Source organism: Peromyscus eremicus, chromosome 6 (assembly GCF_949786415.1).
Source record: "Peromyscus eremicus chromosome 6, PerEre_H2_v1, whole genome shotgun sequence".
Taxonomy (NCBI): Eukaryota; Metazoa; Chordata; class Mammalia; order Rodentia; family Cricetidae; genus Peromyscus; species Peromyscus eremicus.
The window spans coordinates 63,000,070-63,021,838 of NC_081421.1; the positions used below are offsets into that span (position 1 = coordinate 63,000,070).

Consider the following 21,769-nt stretch of genomic DNA (forward strand, 5'->3'; position numbering starts at 1 on the left):
TTTTGAGTTCAAGGCCAGCCTGGGCTCCTAGACCCATCTTAAAATAAGGAAATGACAATCGAAAGACAGGAGGAGCCACAGTTGTGGTTCTGCTAATCCCAGTCTGTAATGATGTACAGAAATGTCTGTGTTAGTGGTTCTCAAACGTGAGCATGTCCAAATTACCAGGCAGGCTTGTTGCCAGAGTTGAGGATCTGGAATTGCAGCTCAGTGTCGATGCGGGAACACAGCTCTCACCACAGAGGGGACAAGAGTGTCTTCTGGAACCAAACAGGAGTCACCATGGCCTGGGGATATGGATTTAGGTCACCACCCCAAGTTCCATGTTCTGGTGTGGGAACTGTTTCATGAAGTTTTTATAGACACAGAAAATCATGAATCAGGGCGCTTATCAAGTACGTTGGGGGAAGCAGCAGGGAGGCAGGGAGAAGCCTGCTGGGGTCCTTAGGAGCTAACCCACAGCAGCATTCCTAGCTTTGTGGATTGGTGGAGCCAGCCTGCAATAGAATTCTTAGTGGTACACACATAGAGATAACTCCTTGTCTGGTATCTGATAAGTGAGTAGACAAAATGTGGTATGTGCATAAGGTGCATTGCTAGTGGTCACTAAAAAAGTACTTCTAGGCACTGGTGAGCTTTGAACACATTATGTACATTGAAAACAGGCCAAATGTACATTGTGTGATGCCCTTATATAAAATGTCCAGTAGGGCTGGAGAGATGGCTCAGAGGTTAAGAGCACTGGCTGTTCTTCCAGAGGTCCTGAGTTCAATTCCCAGCAACCACATGGTGGCTCACAACCATCTTTAATGAAATCTGGTGCCCTCTTCTGGAATGCAGGCATACATGCAGGCAGAACACTGTATGCATAATAAATAAATATTTAAAAAAAATAAAAAATAAAAATAAATAAAATGTCCAGTAAATAGATAACATATAGACATGGAAAATAGATTAATAGCCAATATGAATTAGAAAGAGACCGGAAGAAATGACTACTGTGAGTATGGGATTTCTTTTGTGGATAATAAAGTTATTGCAGAATTCGTTATATTATAGTTTTGTGAATATATTAAAGTCCACTAAATTATACTCTTTGAAGGTGTGAATGTTGGGGCTGGAGAGTTGGCTCAATTAAGAGCACTTGGTTAAGAGTACTTGTTTTTGCAGAGGGCCTGGGTTTGATTCCCAGTACCCACATGATGGTTCACAACCATCTGTAATTTCAGTTCCAGGGTAGCCAACTCCCTTTCTGTGGCCAATGCACACATGTCATGCTCACACATATATGCAGGTAACACACACACACACACACACACACACACACACACACACACACACCAACTCATAAAATAAAAAATAAATGCTATTTTTTAAAATCTTTATTTATTTTATGTATGTGAGTGCTCTATTTGTAGTACACCTTTATGCCAGGAGACGAGGGCATCAGATCCTACTATAGATGGTTGTGAGCCACCATGTGGTTGCTGGGAATTGAACTTAGGACCTCTGGAAGTGCAGGCAGTGCTCTTAACCACTGGCCATCTAGCCAGTCCCTAAAGAGTAAACCTTAATACAAACAAACAAACAAACCACCATCCTTCCCGGCACAGGAGAAACCATGATTCCAGAGGTGGTTAACCCAGGCACAGCTCCCCCATTACCTGATGTGCTGAACTCTGAGGTTTCCCCAAAGTCGGGAAACTTGTGACTGCAGAATTGTGGCAGTGTGGAGCTGTGTTGACACTCTCCCCTATCAAGAACCCCAAATATTTAATAATTAAAAAACCAAAAAGTCAGACAACCAGAACTTACAAGGAATTAAAACTGTACCTTTACAAGTTTTCACAAGGAATTCAGAAGAAAGGAAATCCACCTTGTTGTGGGTTTTTTGTTTGTTTTTGTTTATTGAGGCTGGGTCTCACTATACAGGCCTGGCTGTTCTGGAACTCTCTGTGTAGAGCAGCCTGTCTTTGAACTCACAGAGATCTTCCTGCATCTGCCTCCCAAGTGCTGTAATTAAGGGCGTGGCCACATCCCCAGCTGGGAAGACAGTAAACCTGCACTGTCTGGAGGGAAGAACTAGGTTTTTAATACGGTCTGTTGTAGAGGGTGGAGCTGGTGCATTTGGAAGCATTAATTTCACCTACTGAATGCTGTTTCTTTGTACTTTGGCCAGCCCATGGAGGACAGTCTCATTGCATTCCGAACTCGGTCTAAGATGCCCCTGAAAGATGTTCCTCTGGGCCAACTAGAAGCTGAACTTCAGGCTCCAGATATCACCCCGGATATGTATGACCCGAATACAGCTGATGATGAGGACTGGAAGGTGTGGCTGGGGGGCCTCTTAAATGATGACGTGGAGAACGAGGGTGAGTGGTTCTGTTGGCAGTTACCATCCACTCAGTTCTACTGTGTCTTTTGGTGTGGGGGAAACAGTGTTACAAATAGAAGCTTTAATAATGGGTTTGTGGCTAGAGGTGTGAGCTCAGACTGGTCATTTCAGGTGTTGGGAGGTTGAGACAGGAAGATGCTGGAAGACATGAGGCTGGCCTGGGGAACATATGACACTTGTCTCAAACACAAGGAAGAGATTGTAGAGGCCGAAGTCATACAGCTCAGTGGAGAACATGGACTTAGCATTTAGGAGGCAGCTGCATTCCATTTCTAGCCCCCCAAAATCAAAGGAACAAAGAATAAAAACAAAAAAGGAATCGTGCCAGTGAAGAAAGTTTCTTGTTTTTCTTTGTTTGTACATCAGAATCAACACAGGATTTCTATGACTTCAGAGGGTAGATTCAGCAGGGTAAGGAGTCTGCCACCAAGCTGATGACTATTGGTGAAATTATTAAGGCCACTCCACGTAGTTAAAAGGAGATTTATTTAATGGCGTAACTTACAAGTTAAGGGATAGGTAGGTCGCGGGGTCTGGGGAAGGTGTGTCGCAGTCCAGCAGTGTTCTCTGGCGCTCTGCTTGGCCTACCTTCACCGTCCAAGGTCCCGGAACCCAGTGAGAGTGCAGCCCATGCAGATCTCTGGTCTCCAGGCGCCTCCCTTGGCCCCACCTTGTAGGCGTGACAGTTGCCGAAGTCTCAATGGGGGTTGGAACTTCCACATCAAAGCTGGAATGGCTACCCACTACAGATGACCTGAGTGCAATCCCCAGAATCCATGTGGGGGAGGAGAAGCTGAATCCCATAAATTGACCTCTGACCCTGTGTGTGTGTTCATCACACACATACAGACACATAGAAATCCATAATAGTTATCAATTTCAAACAACAGGATGAGGTGAGGATTTCTCTATGAGCAAGTAAACCATTCTGTAGTGGTGATAACCAGCTGGGCTTCCTGATTCCATTCAACTCTAGAACTGTCTACTTAGAAATGGCATCACAACCTACCAGTTTTGAGGGCTCAGTTCCCATGTCTGCTCCTGCTTTAGGTGCCAGTCACAAACCTCAGGATGCTCCACCTGAGCATGTGACCACTCCTTGGATTGGATTAATTTGTTTGAGTTGGACGAGAACTCAGAGGATCTCATCTATGGTTTAATATGAAGGAAGCTTCAGACACGCAGATGAAGAGATGCAAAGGGAGATACAGGGGAAGATGTTCGTGTTCTCTCTGAGCATAGGCCTTCCAGGACCAAAGGTGTTCAGCCCATGAAGAGCCGGTGCTCTTATCTGCTGAGCCATCTTTCTAGTCATGGAATCCATTTAAAATTTCCAATGTTAGCCGGGCTGGGGTGGTGCACACCTTTAATCTCAGCACTCGGGAGACAGAGCCAAGCGGATCCTTGTGAGTTCAAGGCCAGCCTAGCTACAGAGTGAGATCCAGGACAGGCACAAAGCCACACAGAGAAACCCTGTCTTGGAAAAAAAAATGTCCAATTTTTTTTTGTGTGTGTGTGTATATGTATGTGTGTTGTTTTTATTTCCTTATTGGGATTTGCACATCTGGAGTTATTTTTTTGGGTGGGTTTCTCTTTTGAATTTTTTTTCAACCTTTTTAAATTTTATTTTATGTCTATAGGTATTTTACCTGTATGTATGTATATATACGTATGTATGTATGTATGTGCACTATGTGTGTTGTGTGCCTTGGGCCCCAGAGACCCAACTACCCATAGACTTCAAAAGAGGGTGTCATGTCAGATCCCTTGGAACTGGACCATGAGAAAGATGGTTGTGCGCCACCGCATGGGTACTGGGAGCCAATCCCAGGTCCTCTGTCAGAGCAGCCAGTGCTCTTAAGCACTGAGCCACCTCTCCAGCCCTGTCCTTCTCTGTTCCAGTCACCTTTCTTCTTTCATGAGGGTGTTCACAGTGTTCAGGAGGAGCTGACGTGTAGCAGGGTTGAGATGTTGATTTCCTCCGTTTGGCTGGCATTTGGGTCCAGCTCCTATCTCGGTCATCTGTCTCTCGGCTACAGTCTGGTGCCTTTAGCTGCTTGGTCTAGGTGCTTGAGGAAATGTGCACTGGCAGTGTGGACTAGTCTGACAGCTGGCAGTGCTCTGGATCACTAGGTCACTTGTGGCTGGGGTGTCCCCAGTGGAAGTGGACTTGGGTCAGGGGTGTCAGTGGACTTGCTAAGGGAAGAAGGAGAGGGTCTGGGAGGCAGTGGGGATCCCTGACAAGCAGCTTCAGGGCTTGGGCAACTTGAGTGGAGGGAGGCCAGAGAAGGGGGCAAGAGTAGTCCACTTGGTCCCCATGCCCCACAGGCAGGGGACCAGGAAGGTGACACTGGAGAGTCACCTAAGTCATGGCTCATATAATGACTCTGTCTCCAGAGAAAAAGTGTGCATAGACTATTTTTTAGATGTATTTATTTATTTTATGTATCTGTGTGTACACCTGCACACCAGAAGGTGGCACCAGATCTCATTACAGATGATTGTGAGCCACCATGTGGTTGCTGGGTATTGAACTCAGGACCTCTGGAAGAACAGTCAGTGCTCTTAACCACTGAGCCATCTCTCCAGCCCCTTGTCTTTATTGTTCATTTATTTAATAATCTGGGTTTTTCCTTCTAATGTTTGAGCCACACTTTAGGTTCTCAATAGTAGCATGTTACTGATGTTGACACTCTTTTGTACTGGTGCTGATTATATATGTGTGATACTACTTCTCTCATGCAGGTACTGAATATTGACATAATGCTGATATGTTCACCTTTCGTCTGTATACACTTTTTGTCATGCTAGGACATCTTAAATATCTATAATTAATATCTTGTGAGTATGTATGCAGTTGGAATCAAACCCCCAGGGCTTTGTACTTGTTAAGAAGATGCTGTAGCGCTGAACTGCGTCCTCAGCTCCAGATGTCACACTTACAGGGTATAGGTAGGCCCAGCAGGAAACCACTGAACACAGCCACTCTCTGTGGAAAGAGAGAACAGTTTTAATGGAAAAACCTTGCTGGGCCTCCTCTAAGGATAGAGCAGGCCAGTGCAAAAGCTCATTGAGTTTAGAGGAGCCTATGAGGGGTGGGGAACGCAGCTCAGCCACTAGAACAGCCTGGGGCTCAGTCAGACTGAGGAGGTGCTGGCAGTCATGGTCAGAGCATTCAGGGCTGATTGCAGGCTGTGAGAAGTGCTTTGGGTTTCTGTTTCCTAGCAACACCCAGCACAGGTGGGACCTGGACCATCACCCTAAAATATTGCCATCAGCAGTGCCATTTGGGGGCCTGCCTTGGAGACCTAACAGAGTCCTTTCCTAATTGTTGGGAATTTGTCTCCTTTGTTTTTCCACTATATTATAAAATGTTTGTTTGGGGCCATTGGGATGACTTGTGAGTAAAGGACTTGTAATCCTGGCCACCTGAGTTTCATCTCCAGAACACACATGGCGAAAGGAGAGAACCATCTTCTGCAGACTGTCCACAGATCATGACACGTGTGTGCTGTGCTGTGTTGGCACCCCCACACATAAATACACACACACAATACATAACATTTGAACAGCAGAAGGAAAGCAGTGTTGTTTCTGTGAGGCACACTGATGGTTGTGTGACTACTGAAGTGAGTCATGGGGAAGACTTCTCTGCTTGTTGACACTGAATGTTGTTTGGAGGAGAGAAGGGAGCCTGGCTCATAGGAGAAAGTAGGTACGACAACAAGTCAGCTATGGAAAGTGATACCCACAAAGTATTGGGGGACAGTGTTACTAAAAATCAGGGAAGGTGGAGAACTCACGACCCCTTCCTGTATCATAACCCTTAGGAGGCTAAGTAGGAGGACCTTAACCTTCCTTGAGGCTATCCAGGGCTGCGTAGTATCTTCTAGGCTAGCTTGGTAACTTAATATGACCCTGTCTCAAAGAAAAGAAAGAAAAAAAGCAAAGGTCAATGAGATGGCTCTGTGTAGAGGTGATTGCTGCCAAGCCCAGTAACCCCAGTTCCATCCCTAGGACTCACATGGTGGTAGACGAGAGTCATCTCCTACAAGTTGTTCTCTGAGCCCCACATGCAAGCTGTCTTAATTACTGTTCTATTGCTCTGAGGAGACACCATGACCAAGGCAACTTACAAAAGAAAGCATTGAATTGGGAGCTTGTTTACAGTTGTAGATGGTGAGTCTTGACCATCACGGCAGAGAACGGTAGTAATCAGGCAGGCATTGCACAGGGTTAGTAGCTGAGAGCTTATATCTTACCTGAAAATTGGAGGCAGTGAGACTGGGCCTGGGGTGAGCTTTTGAAACCTTAAGGCCCACCCCCAGTGACAGACACACTGGCTCCAATGAGGCCACAGCTCCTAATCTTTCTCCAAAACAGTTGCATCAACTGGGAACCAAACATTCAAATATAGAGCCCATGGGACGATTCTCATTCAAACAACCACACATGCCAAGGCTTCCACACACATATACACAAATAAGTGCAATGAAATAAAAAAGTAAATATATTCTCATTGAAAGATTCTTTAGTTTTTGTTTCTACAGGTAAAGGTTCATAGTTGGGGGTCTGGGCATAGTGGTAGAGTGATGCATGCCTGTAATGCCCTAGTTTAGGAATCGGAAGCAGGCAGATGTGTGGGTTCGAGGCCAGCCTGGTCTACTTAGTGAGTCCTAGGTCAACTAGGGATACAGAGTGAGACTCTGTCTCAAAAAAATCACAGGAAGATAGAGGAAGATATATATATATATATATAGACAAACACACACATACACAGTGAGAGACAGAGATTGACAGAGACAGAGACCTTGTCTGGTGAAAAAAAGAGGCAGAATTTGTAAAAGTGTCTAAAATATTTCCCCCTAGATGAAGCGGATGATGATGATGATCCAGAATATAACTTCCTGGAAGATCTTGATGAACCAGACACAGAGGATTTCCGTACTGACCGTGCAGTGAGAATCACTAGTAAGTTAGTTTGTTCATTCTTGTCTTGTCCGCATGCCTTTGTTTACTCTGTAGATGTGTTGGAGGCTGAGGACCAATTCGTATTTAGACAATTAAGTCTCCTTTGTTTATTTCTGTAATTGTTTAAATACAGAGTATATGCAGAAAGTTGCTGTTGTACACCTTGTAGTTCTATGTTTGGCCTTTGCTATTTGGGAATGTTGTACTATTCTCTGAATGCCAAAATGAATGTGGTCATGGCGTCTGCCTTGCAGGCAATGAGCTTAGTGAGGGGATAGAAAGTGATAGGTGCTATGTAGGTTGCTTGAGGGGTACCAGTCTGTTGAAAGAGGTTGTTCTTTAGAAGTCTTAGGAAAGGATTCCTAAGATAAGACGTTTTAGCCACTGAAGCAGGATTAAGAGATTTGCAGTGGAAGGTGACAAGACAGAAAAGGCCCATTGCAGCAGAAGGGACCTACCTTCCCCAGAGGTCACCTTGGGGAAGTCAGTTCTCTTTCTACCATGTTGGTCCTGGGGATCAAACTGAGGTTGTTAGGATTGGTGGCTGTTGTCTTCACACACTTAATGTATTTGCTTTATCAGATAGCACTCCAAGTCCATATCTGTTCATCTTCGTATTTTGTTTTGAGATAGAATCTCATTATGTAGCCAGAGTTTGCCACTGACTTATATAGCCAATATGGTCTTCACTCCTGAACAGCTATTTTACATCAGCCTCCTGAGAACTGGGATTATAGCTGCTTTTATTATAAAATCATTTAATATTGAATATTCCACTAGAATTTAAACTTTAAGAAAGAAGACTTCTAGACTGGAGAGATGGCTCAGTGGATAAGAGCACTGACTGTTCTTTCAGAGGTCGTGAGTTCAATTCCCAGCAACCACACGGTGGCTCAAAACCACCTGTAATGAGATCTGGTGCCCTCTTCTGGCCTGCAAGGACACCTGCAGACTGAGCACTATGTATAATAAATAAATCTTTAAAAAGAAAGAAAGAAAGAGAGAGAGAGAGAAAGAAAGAAAGAAAGAAAGAAAGAAAGAAAGAAAGAAAGAAAGAAAGAAAGAAAGAAAGAAAGGAGACTTCTGCCAGGCGATGGTATTGCACGCCTTTGATCCCGGTACTCGGGAGGTAGATGCAGGCAGATTTCTGTGAGTTCGAGGCCAGGCTGGTCTACAGAGCAAGATCCAAGACAAGAACCAAAACTACACAGAGAAACCCTGTATCGAAAAACCAAAAATAAGTAAATAAATAAACAAATAAATGTGTGGAATTCCAGAATCAAACATTTTGTTGTAGTTTGCTGCACACCAAAAATCTCTCAGAGATTTGTGGTAGGAATTGGGTGTTGATTCAGGACTCCAGTTGAAAAACCCGGATCTACTTCATAGGGACAAAAATCACATCATTTTAAAAGCCAGCAAGTCTTTTCCTCCCTGCTAGAAAGTTGGTACCAACATGTTATTTTGCTGACAGCCTGTCAGTTGATAAACTAAGTGATGTGCCTCCTTCCCTCCCTGTACTTCTCCCCAATCGGACTCTGTGGAATTTGAACTGATAATGCCTGCCTCCTCTCAGTCCAACCCGTGTATGCAAGACCCTTTGTCTTCAAGCTGTATATAAACTAGCCTGTTACCCCAGTAAACATGCAGCCCAGGACACAGACTTCCGAGTGGTTCTCTGCTCATAAGTATTATGGCCTTCTGACCTCCAGCCTCTGTTCTCCCCTTGGTCCGAAGCCTGTTGGCGTGCCTTGGAGTCTTGTGGCTCAGGCACAGATAACACTACTTCTGTCTTTTGTTCTTCCATGTACCCCAAGCATCTTGAACAGGAACTGAAGCACAGTTGGTGTTTCATAACCGTCTTTGAGTTTCTGCTTGAAGGATGGATATGAGCATTTGTTCAGATGCCTTGGGAGAATAGAGGTTTTCCTTATTACAAAATGAAACTCATTTCTGCTAACGTACTTCTTTGCCTTTTCACAGAAAAAGAAGTAAACGGGCTGATGGAGGAGCTGTTTGAAACTGTGAGTAATGATTTTTGAGTGAGTGGCTTGGTGAAATTCTTTAGTAAGCTCTGTCTTTTGCTCTTAGGTATTTTCTCTCCAGCAGAATGGTCTGCCTGTGTCAGAACCACCAAGGAGTACAATGGCCAGGAAATTCTGAGCAGTGAACTCTCAATTATCCACATGTATTAAACACCTATTATCTACATGCTATTCCTAGGGGCTGTCATTGCAAACTATCATTTGGACACTCTGATCGTAGAGACATTTTTTCTTGAAATTGTCTCTTTTTTTAGATTATTTTTCAGTGGAAGCAGAGGTGTGTTTAGTCCAGCAGAGTTTACATTCCAAAGAGAGACTGGGGTGGTTGGTTCCAAAGGGAATGGCAGGAAAATCTGCCTGTTTAAAGATAATATGGGTGTGTGGGGAAACTGGAGAGATGACTTAGCATTTAAGAGCACCTGCTGCTTTTCCAGAGGATCCAAGTTCGCTGCCAGCACCCACGTCCAGTGGTTCACAACCACCTGTGATTCTAGTTTCAGAGGATCTAATACCCTCATCTGGCCTTCTTGGATACCTTACCACATCTCTCTCTCTCTCTGTCTTCTGTCTCTCTGTCTCTCTGTCTGTCTGTCTGTCTGTCTGTCTCTCTCTCTCTCTTTCTCTTTCTCTCTCTCTCTCTCACACACACACACACACACACACACACACACACACACACACACACAAAGGAAAAGAAAAATAAATCTTAAAAAAAGAGAGAAATCTGGGGTCTGGGGGAGAGGGTTCTGTTGGTCATGTTGGAACCCACAAAAAGCCTGTCTGCTGGTGTGTGCCTGCAAACCCACCTCTGGTGCACACACGCTAGTCCCTGGAGTTAATGACAGTCCCGATTTAAAAATTGATTGAGGAGTGGGCTAGGAGGTGGGGTGGGTAGTAGGGTGGCTGTGAAGGTGGAGCTACATGTCCTGAGCTGCAGAGTCAGCTTGATGCTCCATGGGACTGCTCCATAGGACCGTTCCATGTTACTGTTCCATGGGACTGCTCCATGTTACTGCTCCATGTTACTGTTCCATGGGACTGCTCCATGTTACTGTTCCATGGGACCGCTCCATGTTACTGTTCCATGGGACTGCTCCATGTTACTGCTCCATGTTACTGTTCCATGTTACTGCTTCATGGGACTGCTCCATGGGACTGCTCCATGTTACTGCTCCAAGGGCCTGCTCCATGGGACTGCTCCATGTTACTGTTCCATGGGACCGCTCCATGTTACTGTTCCTTGATACTGCTCCATGTTACTGCTTCATGGGACTGCTCCATGTTACTGCTCCATGGGACTGCTCCATGTTACTGTTCCATGGGACTGCTCCATGTTACTGTTCCATGGGACCGCTCCATGTTACTGTTCCATGTTACTGCTCCATGTTACTGCTTCATGTTACTGCTCCATGTTACTGCTCCATGGGACTGCTCCATGTTACCTCTCCATGTTACTGCTCCATGTTACTGCTCCATGGGACTGCTCCATGGCAGGCAGAGCAGGCTACTAAGCAGCAGGGTGGCATGTGGCTGAGCCCACAGCCTCAGCAGTACTGTGATGGCCATGGCCCCAACTAAGGAGGGAGATGGTATCCCCTCAGTGGAGGTGTCTGAAGGGGAGTCTGGGAAGAAGGTGAATGTGGCCAAGCTGTTGAAGGGCAAGAAAGATATGCTGCTTGGAGTTCCTGATACGTTTACCCCGAGCTGTTCTGTGATCCACCTGCTGGGTTTGTGCAGCTGGGACTCTGAGGGTCAGATTAAAGCCCTCTGTCCCTCCCATCTTCCCCACACAGCTCCGAACTGAGGGGCCCAGCACCTCCTTACCGGGGTCACTTAACTAGGACCATAACAGTATTTCTGCACTAAACAGCCTGGTTTGTGTCAAAAAATAAAAAAAAAAAAAAGAAAGAAAGAAAATGCTTGAGGAAGATACCCTACAACAAACTCTGGTCTCTACCTTTACACAACACACATGTACACGCATAAACCACACACCAAGGTGTTTCTGTGGAAGAGATTGATTATTTTGAGTTATCTATTCTCTCAGTTTATGTTACAAGTTGGCCAGTCGAAAGACTTCTTTTAGAGTTATTAGCCATTGTTAGTATGGGGCCCTGAGACTCGTGAAGTGAGAATAGCTTCATTATAGCTGTGATTTTATGTATTTATATAAATTTTTTATTATTTCTCTAATTATTTGAGATTATAATAAATTTACTGCATATACCCTTTCTCATTCCTCTCTTCAAACCGTCCCAAATACCCCTCCTTGTTCTATTTCAAATTCGTGTCCTGTTTTCATTCATTTTGTTACATACATGTTGTGTGTTTTCCTGCATACATAAGTACAAACTGTCCTGTCTGTATAATATTACTTGAATGTGTTTTTAGGACTGACCACTTGGTATTGGATAACCAATTGGTGTGCTCTTCTCTGGGGAAAAGAATTTCTCCCAGTCCCTGCATTCCTTATTGTCGAAGTTCTTGGTGTAGGGTTGAGGCCTCTTGGGCTTTCTCCTGTCCATGTTAGCATGCCTGCTCTTTTCCTTGTGCAGCTCCTGTTCAGGCAGTCCTGTTGGTAAGACTTCATTGGTGCAACTTCTGACATTCTTAGGAGACATGGTCTCCTAGCAACACTCCCTGTTTCTCAGGCTCACAGTCTCTCCCTTCCCTCTTCCTCTGTATTCCCTGAGGCCAAGAATGTTTGTAGATATACCCTTCTTGACTGGGCTCCACAACTCTGCATTTTGAGAACAATGGGAAGTACTATTCATTATGTGAATGAGTGTTTTTCCTGCATGTCTTTCTGTGTACCACATGCCTGGTGCCTGTGAAGGTCAGAAGAGGGCATTGGATTCCCTGGACTGCAGTGAGAGATCGTTTGTGCTGCCATGTTGGAGCTGGGAATTGATTCTGGGTCCTGTTCAACAGCCAGTGTTCTTAACCCCTGAGCCAACTCCCCTCTTAGGGTCTCTTTTGAATCCCAACATTATTATTATTATTTTTTTTAAGACTTATTTATTTATTATGTATACAACATTCTGCCTCCATGTATGCCTGCAGGTCAGGAGAGGGCACCAGATCTCATTATAGATGAGCCATCTATAATGATCTATATGATCTCATTATAGGTGAGCCATCATGTGGTTGCTGGGAATTGAACTCAGGACCTCTGGGAGAACAGCCAGTGTTCTTAACCTCTGAGCCATCTCTCCAGCCCGAATCCCAACATTATTAACACTCCTGAATTCTCTAGTTTTGCTAATGCTTATTATCACTAGAGAGACTAACATAAGGAACATTCCCTTAAGAAAACCCTCCTTTTTATTTGCCCACAGTTCCAAGATGAAATGGAAGTCTCCAGTATGGAAGAAGATGGCCCTGAGGAAGAGGAGCGTGTTCCAGAGTCTCGGCCAGACTTCAACACCCCTCAAACCCTACGGTATGCTGGCTGAGATGTAGAGAGAAGGGATAATATGTTTCTGAAGAGGCTTGATAGTTTTGGTTGTTTTTTGAAGAAATTATAATTAATCTTCCCTCACTCTCTTATTTAGCCCTAGAGGTGAGTTAGTTAACAAACCAGCAAACAAAAGGTCTCCTTGTTATGGGGCAGTACAGCTATAGACAGAGCTGTATCTGTTTGGGAAGGGAGAGAAATCAAAGCTGGCACTGAGAGCAGCCTTTCCATGCAAGTGGTGCTGGACAGGTGTGTGGAGCTTCACAAGGCCAGCCACAGACACATTCTCCACTGTAATGTCTAGATATCACTTGTGTTCATTGTTTGTCATTAACATCTGACTTACCTTCTAGGAATTAATTGAGCAAATCATTAAATAGGAACCAGAAACATGACTTTTTGTGTAAAATTACTAATGAGTGATAAGAGATGCTGTATTCATCTATGACTACTTCTTGCTCACATTGGGGCATTGTTATTGAAGACTCAAGAATGTTGGCATGCTAGCCAAAGCCAAGAAGAGCAGACTGTTTTCATGGACTATGCAGGCTATGCAAGCTCTTCGGGGTTAGGGAAGGACAGGCCTAGTTGTAGCAGTCTGTGAGCCTGGACAGCCTGGGCTGGTACTTTGGAACCATCCTAGATACAGATTCTGGGGGAACACCTGGAGCTAGCAAGTTGCTGGCACAGTGTGTAGTTGATTTGAAATCTGCTGGGACAGATAGACTAGGGAGAGAAGGTAAAGTTAAGGTAATTTAAGGGAAAGTTTTTATCCAGGGTGTAAATTTGAAACTTCCAGGCTCACAGTTACAGTGGTTGGGGAAGGGGAGTCCCAAAACCAGGGTAGATAGTTCCTAACCTCAAGAATAGGCAGAGGTGGGGAAACGTAGGTTGTTGTTTGACAGCATTTATCTGGAGTCTATTTGACCTATGAGAGGTAGATTTAAGTCAGTTCCCCGAACCTTACAAGAACCTTTAAGTTTACAGAAAGAGATGAAAGTTTTAGATATATTAGAATTACCAGTTTGTAATCTGTACTGAAATCCACATTGCAGAAAAGGCAATATACTCACACCTTTGAGTCATAGTAGAAGCTTGGGCACCCAGAAATGTACCTGGGGTAAAAGCATTAATACTCTTTCCAGAGGGTTGGATGTATAAATTGGACAGAGGTGTTTTTAGCACAGGGAGAAGCACTTTATGTCTATACTTAGAAGACAACCAGAGGAAATTTAAAATTTTGAGCTTGTAGCTATGGTAGTAGTAGCAGTGCTTTATCAGGGCCTAGATTAACATTGTATCAGAACTCCACTGATTAATGTTGAGACTTTGAGCTTTTGAAGTCTTAGTATAATAATTAGCATAGTGAAGGGAGAACTCTGAAGCATTTTTTTATATACCTTAAATCACTTTCTTTGACCTTTACAGCTTGTATTTACATACCTTAAAATACTTTCTTTGACCTTCAGAATTTACAGAGATCAAGTAGCCCTAGGGAAGTGAGGCTTGAGGCTGGCTTGTGGCATACGAAGAGAACAGAGAAGGCAGCAGAAGCCTTGGAGAGGAGCTGGTCTGCTTGCAGCTGTTAACTGATAGCTGTTGGTAGCCTAATTGTCAGTGCCATCAGAAAGCGGAGAGGGATACGTTTCCCTGGAGTAAAAGCAGGTAGTATAGACCTGGGAGCTTCTGAATCTAATTAAACAATGACGAAGACTTACCTGCCACCCGGACAGTCACCCTGGGGTCCTCCATGGGGATCTTGATTTCACTGGGGGCAAAGGTATCAGGGCAGTGTCAGTCTTCGGCCTTCAGGCTCAGAAGATCCAACAGGCTTAGGTCACTGTACCACAGCAGCAGCTTGACTGCTTATGGTTTCTCTGTTAAATTCTCTCCTGAAGAAGCAAAATTTAAAAAAAAAAAAAAAAAAAAAGTGGGGGGTGGGGATTCCCTCCAGAACCAAGGCTGATAGAAGCTGTCTTCTATAAATATGCAATAAATATCTAGAAGACAGCTTAGGCAGTTGCTTGCATATCTTCACAAATAAGCTGCCTCATTGCTGTATTCTAAGTTAAAACAAAAACAAAAAACATGAGTTTTCCTTACCCTGCCCACCCCCCTTTTTTTTAAATTTAACTGTTTTGGGTGGGTGTTTTGTGTGCATATGTGGCTGAGCATCACTTTCATGCTAGAAGGTGGCATTGGATCCCCTGGACCTGGAGTTATAGTTGTGAGCCACTGGGTGCTGGGAGTCAAACCTCAGTCTTCTGCATGAACAGGAAGTGGTACAGTAAGTGCTCTTAACCACTGTGCCATCACTCCAGCCCCCTCCTTTCCCTGCTTCTATCTCCTGATGCTGGCCCAAAGCCTAAGCATGGATTGCTGACTCTGTGGACGTTTTCATTTGTTCCCCACCCACTTAGACACACCCATTCGACTGCTTGTTAATGTGCATTGCTGAGCATGCTTTCCTGGGCTCCAAAGGGCACAGCTTTCATTCTTTCTCTTCTTCATCTCCCTCCTTCTGGCAGCTACTGGGAATCTGAGCTTGATTGCCCTGTTGTTTTCACTCCTGAAATGGTCCCTGGACTTACCAAATCAGTTACCAAACCAAAAACCAAGGGTCTGGAGAAATGGCTCAGAGGTTGAGAGCTCAGACTGCTCTTTGAGAGGACCAGAGTTCAGTGCCAGCACCCACGTCAGGTGCCATCACCTGTAACAGATAGCCTCTTGTGGCCTCTGGGTACCTGTACTCACATGAACAACCTTACATGTAGACAAAAACACCCATCATGAAAAGGCGGTCTATCAGGTATATCACGTCTGTTTACAGAGCAGGGGCCTATGACTTCCACAGCCACAAGTCTTTGTCCTGGCTTACAGGGCCTAACATGAGTTCCTCCTGTGAGCTGGGTCTTAAATCCAAGTGGCAAGCTATTAGTTGTACCAAAAGCAGGAGCATCTTGCCTGTCATGCTGATAGGGTATCATTTAGACTTCATAGCTGAGCAGCACCTTTGGTGGTAATTTTCCACACACAGCCTGCATGGTAGTTTTGACCTAGGATAAAGACAGCCTCCAGGAAGGCTATTTCTAGCTCCATGACAGCTAGATTTTTGTATGTCCTGTGACAGAAGTGTGCAGTCTTTAGCAAAAGGAATGTACTATGTAGTTCTGGACAGCAGTTAGCAGCATTTATGGTTTATGGAGCCTCAAGGGCATCCTTGACTACTAACTAGCTCATACAGCAGTAACCTACCTCTTGCACTGAGTTTTCACCCACAATCCTTTTAAGTGAACCAACTAACCTGGGCTGTGGGGTTCACAGAGACTGAACCAACCATCAGGGAGCTTCCTGGGTCTGAGCTAAGGCTTCTGCAGATATGTTATGCTTTTGTAGCTTGGTCTTCTTGTGGGACTCCTAAGAGTGGGAGCGGGGGCTGTCTCTGACTCTGTTACCTGCTTTTAGGACCCTTTTCCTTCTATTGGGTTGCCTCGTCCAGCTTTAATATGAGAGGAAGTGCCTAGTCTTATTTCAACTTGGTATGCCTTGTTTGGTTGATATCCCAGGGCAGCCTGCCCTTTCTGAAGGGATAGGAGGAGGAGTGGATCTGTCATGGGGAAGGAGAGGGGTCTAGGAGGGGAGGGCAAACTGCAGTCTGGATTTAACATTGGAGAGAAGAATAAAACACTAAAGGAAACATACAATACCTTAAGTCCTGAGGGTATCTTTGTTTAAACTCGTTTGCTGATTTTACCGTTCTTCCAAATACTTTTGCCAATCTTTAAGGCTTCTAAAGGTTAGCATTATATAAGGAGACATTTTTACAGAGAGTAGGGGTTCTCTCTGAAGGCCATGACTGTCCAATCCAAGCATACATCAGTTCGGCAGCTAAGGGAATACTGAAGCAAAATTTTAGTGATGTCCAATAGAGCATGGAAACCATTTATATCAGTTTGGATGCTTGGACGATCTCTGCTTCTTGTTTGCAGCTTACTTGTGTGAGAGTGATGCTCTGCAGTCCAATTGTTTACTCCTAGGAAGAAGGAACCCAGTGAGTCTGGTCTGTTTCAGGGACTTCCTGATGATATTTTGGTAATTTATTTCCAGTCTTGAGAGGTTCCCTGCAATGATGGGATGTTTGAATCTTGGAGAAAACTGGTATACCACAATGTATTACACAGACATACATGCCGGCAAAACATTCATACACATGAATAAAAATAAATAAATCTGATCTCTGTGAGTTCAAGGCCAGTCTGGTCTATGACATGAGTTCCAGGACAGCTCGGTTGTGGGCAGGATGCACAGTTATGGTCAGGCAACACCAGAAAGGAGTTTGAATGGGTGAAAGATACTTGCATGGAGGTAGTATAGTAATGTTTGAACTAACCACTCTTTCTCTTCATCTAAGCTGCTGTGGATGTTAGCATTCTTTCTTGTTACATTGTAGAAAGTCTTTGGCAGGTTTCTGTGTTTTTGTTTTTGGTGCTAGGAATCAAACCCAGAACTCAGTTACAAAACAAGCATTTTCTATATGTAACATAAGTATAGCCTCACCCTGGGCTTTCCCTTTTAAAGAATAAATGAAGGGCAGCCAGAATGGAAAGGGCTGGAGTAGAAGGTAAATGAGAGACCACATGGTGTGCTTTTGGAAGCTTCTCCGCCATGACCACATGGTGTGCTTTTGGAAGCTTCTCCGCCATGTTGGGAAGACGTCATAGAGTAGATGTATTGGTATAATGCTTGCAAGGATGATGAGGTCCCAGTTGCTGTGGCAGTGTATTACACTGCTTTTTTATTTTAATTTAATTTAATTTTTCTCTCTGTGTTTCATATAGACAAGTAATTATACCAAAAGAAGGTGGAAGATAATTCAAAATCTTCTTTGGCATTGCAGGAGATTGACCACAGGGCTTCAAGCATTCTAGACTTGTGCTCTACTAAGGCAACAGAATTATTTCATTTGAATGTAATCCTAACAGTCTGAGGAAATTATTTGGTTAAGGAGCATGGATATTGGTTATAGTGAGATTTAAAGATCCAAAGTAAATAGACATGGTGTGGAGAAATGGCTCAGTGGCTAAGAGCACTGGCTGGTCTTCCAGAGGACCCAGGTTCAATTCCCAGCTCCCACATGACAGCTGACAGCTGTCTGTAACTCCAGTTCCAGGGGATCTGACACCCTCACACAGACACACATGCAGGCAAAACACCAATGCACATAAAATATAAAAGGATAAAGTATATATTAATAAATGAAAATCAATTAATTAAAAAAAAAAAGTAAATGGACATTGTTCAGGCTTGGTTCACATGTCATTACAAGGAATTTGGTGACCTATTAAAATACACAGATTTTTTTTTCCTTGTTGGGAATAGTTTTGAGGAACCATTGGCCAACTTGCTAAATGAACGACACCGGACAGTGAAAGAGCTGCTTGAACAACTGAAAATGAAAAAATCTTCCTCCAAACCACAGCCTGAAGTAGAGAGGCTTAAACCTCAGAAGGAGACAGTCCATCAGGTGCTGATTCTAGACGCAGCACAGAGGAGCAGGCTTCAGCAGCAGATGCAGCAGGCAAGACTTTCTCATTGTCGTGTGATTGCATCATCTCCTAGCTTAACTCTGAAGCCAAAAGTGAGCAGTGTTGTAAAGTCAGAGATGGCTGTCCTGCTACCGTGACACAGGGGCCATAGGACCCTGAGTCCGTAAGACCTTGAGAGAAGAGCAGGAAAGCAGATAAAGACCTCGGTAATTCTCAGGATGAGGGAATTCAGATTCTTGACCACGCATTCAAACTTGAGTAACTGTCAGTATTGCGTTTTCCTCTCTCAGTCTTAGTCTCTCTAGTTTGAGGTTCAAGTTTGTCTGAGTTTGTGGTTTTGTTCTGAGGAAAATATCTCAGAAATTCATACCAAGATCCTGCTCTGCTCTAATCCCTCTGAGAAGCAAGATGTGTGTGATACATTTGCAGACTTCTTGGTAAGATCTGTGTTTCTGAAATGGCAACATTATGAAATGTCAGTTTTTTTCCTTCCCAGCATGTTCAGCTCTTGACACAAATCTACCTTCTCACCACCTCCAACCCCAACCTCAGCTCCGAGGCCAGCACCACTAGAGTATTTCTGGTAAGGTTCCATACATCTATAACTCTGAAGACTTAAGTTTGATGTTAGCTTGACAAGTCATTTTTCAGGTGAATGTTATTCACTGGGTGTGATCTATGTTTCTCATCTCTACTGGATGTGTTTGGTCACTGTACCTGCTTCTTCAGTATGCTTGACAGAACACTGAGTCTCAGGAGACATTTTGAATGTCATTTTATTTGCATCCTCCTCATCTTGGGATCCTTTTTTTTTGAGACAGGGTCTCATGTAGTCCAAGGTAGCCTCAGACTCATGTAGTTCACCTTATGCTTCTGATTGCCCTGCCTCTGCTTCTTAAGTGCCGAGTTACGGATGTACCCACAGTGGCCAATTTATGGGTCCCGCAGATATAACCCAGGACTTCCTGCACGTTAGGCGAGCACTCTCCTAACTGAGCCTCCCGGCCCTCTCACCCTTTGACACTTCTGTTTTTAAGGATGTTGAGTTCATGACCTGTTTATTAGGCTCAGCTTTGTTTAGTATAGAATTAATTTTGCTTATGACGTTTTTAGTGTTTTGAAAGATTTGTAAACTTTGATGGATCCTTCCTCCTTCCCATTCTCCCTTTGACCTCTCCCCGCCCCCTCCTTTTTCATCCTTGTAGAATTAATAGTAGATCTGCGAAAGGAGGTAAGAAAGAACTCTCTATTGGGAGGGGCCCTCAGGTAAGAGCACCCTGGAGGAAGCCCTTTGTGGTTCTATGGTGTGTTTGAATATGCCAAACTTATTTGTGGTAAAAGTCTGTTCACTTTTTAACTGTATTTGGATGACCATGAGAAAATTATCTTTTGGTGCATATTTCAGAACATTTTGAATAATTAGATTTATTTTGTGTATGAGTGTTTTGCCTGCATGTATGTATATGGGCAACATGTGTGCTTGGTGATTGTGGAGGCCAGAAGAGGGTGTCACATCTCCCTGGAACTAGCCTTATTAATGGTTGTAGTCCACCTTGTGAGTGCTGGGAACGGAGCCTGGGTCCTGTATAGAGTAATAAATACTTTTTAACTGCTGAGCCATCTCTCCAGACCTTCAGAAAATATTTCTTTAAAATCAGGAGGTGAGTGTGGTAATCCCCTTTGTTTCTAGTGCTTTGGTGAATGAGAAGGGAAGATCCTGAGTTCAGGGCTCTCCTGGGCTACAGAGTGAGACTCTCAAAAGCCTGGGTTGGGGTGTGTGTGTGTGTGTGTGTGTGTGTGTGTGTGTGTGTATCTAATATAACCCCCCCCTTCCCACTCACCCCCCAACCCCACCTCACCCCACCCCCACCCCTGGTGCTGAGGTTAAAATCCAGGGCTTTGAGCATACTTCTCAACAGCTCTGCTGCTGAATTTGATTCTAACTTGGGAGTGTAACATGCATCTGCAAGACTGCAGAGTGTTCAGTGACTTCAAACCAAAGTGTGACAGGTGAATGTAGGTCCAGTCCCGAATCGCTTTGGACGAATGCAGAGTAGTCATAATGGAATGATATCCATTAATACAGACTTTTACGTGCCTCTAATCGTATGCAGGAAGGGCCCTTTTCCCTTCAGAGTTTGAGGACTGTGGTATTGGTTGTCTGGAATCCTCTCAGATGTCCCTTGTGTCCTTTATTCTCAGAAAGAGCTGGGAACCTTTGCAGAGAACTCCATCGCCCTTCACCAGCAGTTCAACCCCAAGTTTCAGACCTTGTTCCAACCCTGTAACTGGATGGGAGCTATGCAGCTCATTGAAGACTTCACACATGTCAGCGTTGACTGCAGTCCTCATAAAACAGTCAAGAAGACTGGTAGGAGATGAATGAATGAGTCAACTTCAGGTTTTGATTTGCAGTCAGAGACAAGTCTTTAATAATTTTTTTATGTGTAATTCCTTTTTTTTTTGGTTAATTTTTATATGCATTGGTGTTTGACCTGCATATCTTTGTAAGGGAGTCAGATCCACCGGAACTTGAATTACAGACGGTTGTGAGCTGCCATGTGGTTGCTGGGAATTGAACCTGGGCCTCTGGAAGAGCAACCAGTGCTCTTAACCGCTGAGCCATCTCTCCAACCCTATGTATAATTCTTAAGGATGGAGTGTGCAGAATATTTATAATTTTTGTTTTCTATATTTTATGCTTTATATTCTAGGCTTGAGTATTACATGACAATATCTTTGCTAGGGTAAAACTTAGAAGCCAAGAGCCAGAATAGGGAATCAGGAATCCTTGCTAACAACTGGACTTGAATGACATATGGAACAGTGTTAGGTTTCACGTGAAAAGTATCTGGGGTTTGGTAAAGATGAAAGTCAAAACTGTGAAGGTTTGGTCATGTTCAAGTTCTTTTTTTTTTTTTAATGGTTTATTTATTTTCCTTTCATATGCACTGGTGTCTTGCCTGTATGCTTGTCTGTATGAGGGCGTCAGATCCCTTGGAGCTGCAGTTACAGACAGTTGTCAGCTACCATGTGTGTGTCTGGAGTTGAACCTGGGTCCTTTGGAGGAGCAGTCAGTGCTCTTATCCGCTGAGCCAACTCCCCACCCCCATGTTTAAGTTCTTAGTCTGATGCATTAAGATCAAATATTTGTGACTGGGGATGTAGCTCAGTGGTAAAGTACTACCTACATGTGTGACAAATGTCTATGTTGATTTCTCACTTGGAGCCTGAGTCCACAATCAACATATTCAAAGTTGGAATGTCACTTGCAGTTTCTGTGTATTTTTAAATCATGTTCATATATTTACACATACACACACGGGGTTCAGGGGGATAGATAGATCCGTAGATA

At 44.0% G+C, this 21,769-nt stretch overlaps 1 protein-coding gene across 1 annotated transcript in view; it reads left to right on the plus strand.

The window, feature by feature from the left end:
- LOC131913177 (GON-4-like protein) overlaps positions 1–21,769 on the plus strand; it is a 50,480-nt gene that overhangs the window by 17,976 nt on the left and 10,735 nt on the right. The window contains exons 10-16 of the mRNA XM_059265629.1: positions 2,180–2,372; positions 7,265–7,366; positions 9,350–9,390; positions 12,750–12,853; positions 18,248–18,446; positions 18,911–18,997; positions 20,617–20,785. Coding sequence (XP_059121612.1) covers positions 2,180–2,372; positions 7,265–7,366; positions 9,350–9,390; positions 12,750–12,853; positions 18,248–18,446; positions 18,911–18,997; positions 20,617–20,785 — 895 coding nt within the window. The remainder of the gene's footprint in view (positions 1–2,179; positions 2,373–7,264; positions 7,367–9,349; positions 9,391–12,749; positions 12,854–18,247; positions 18,447–18,910; positions 18,998–20,616; positions 20,786–21,769) is intronic.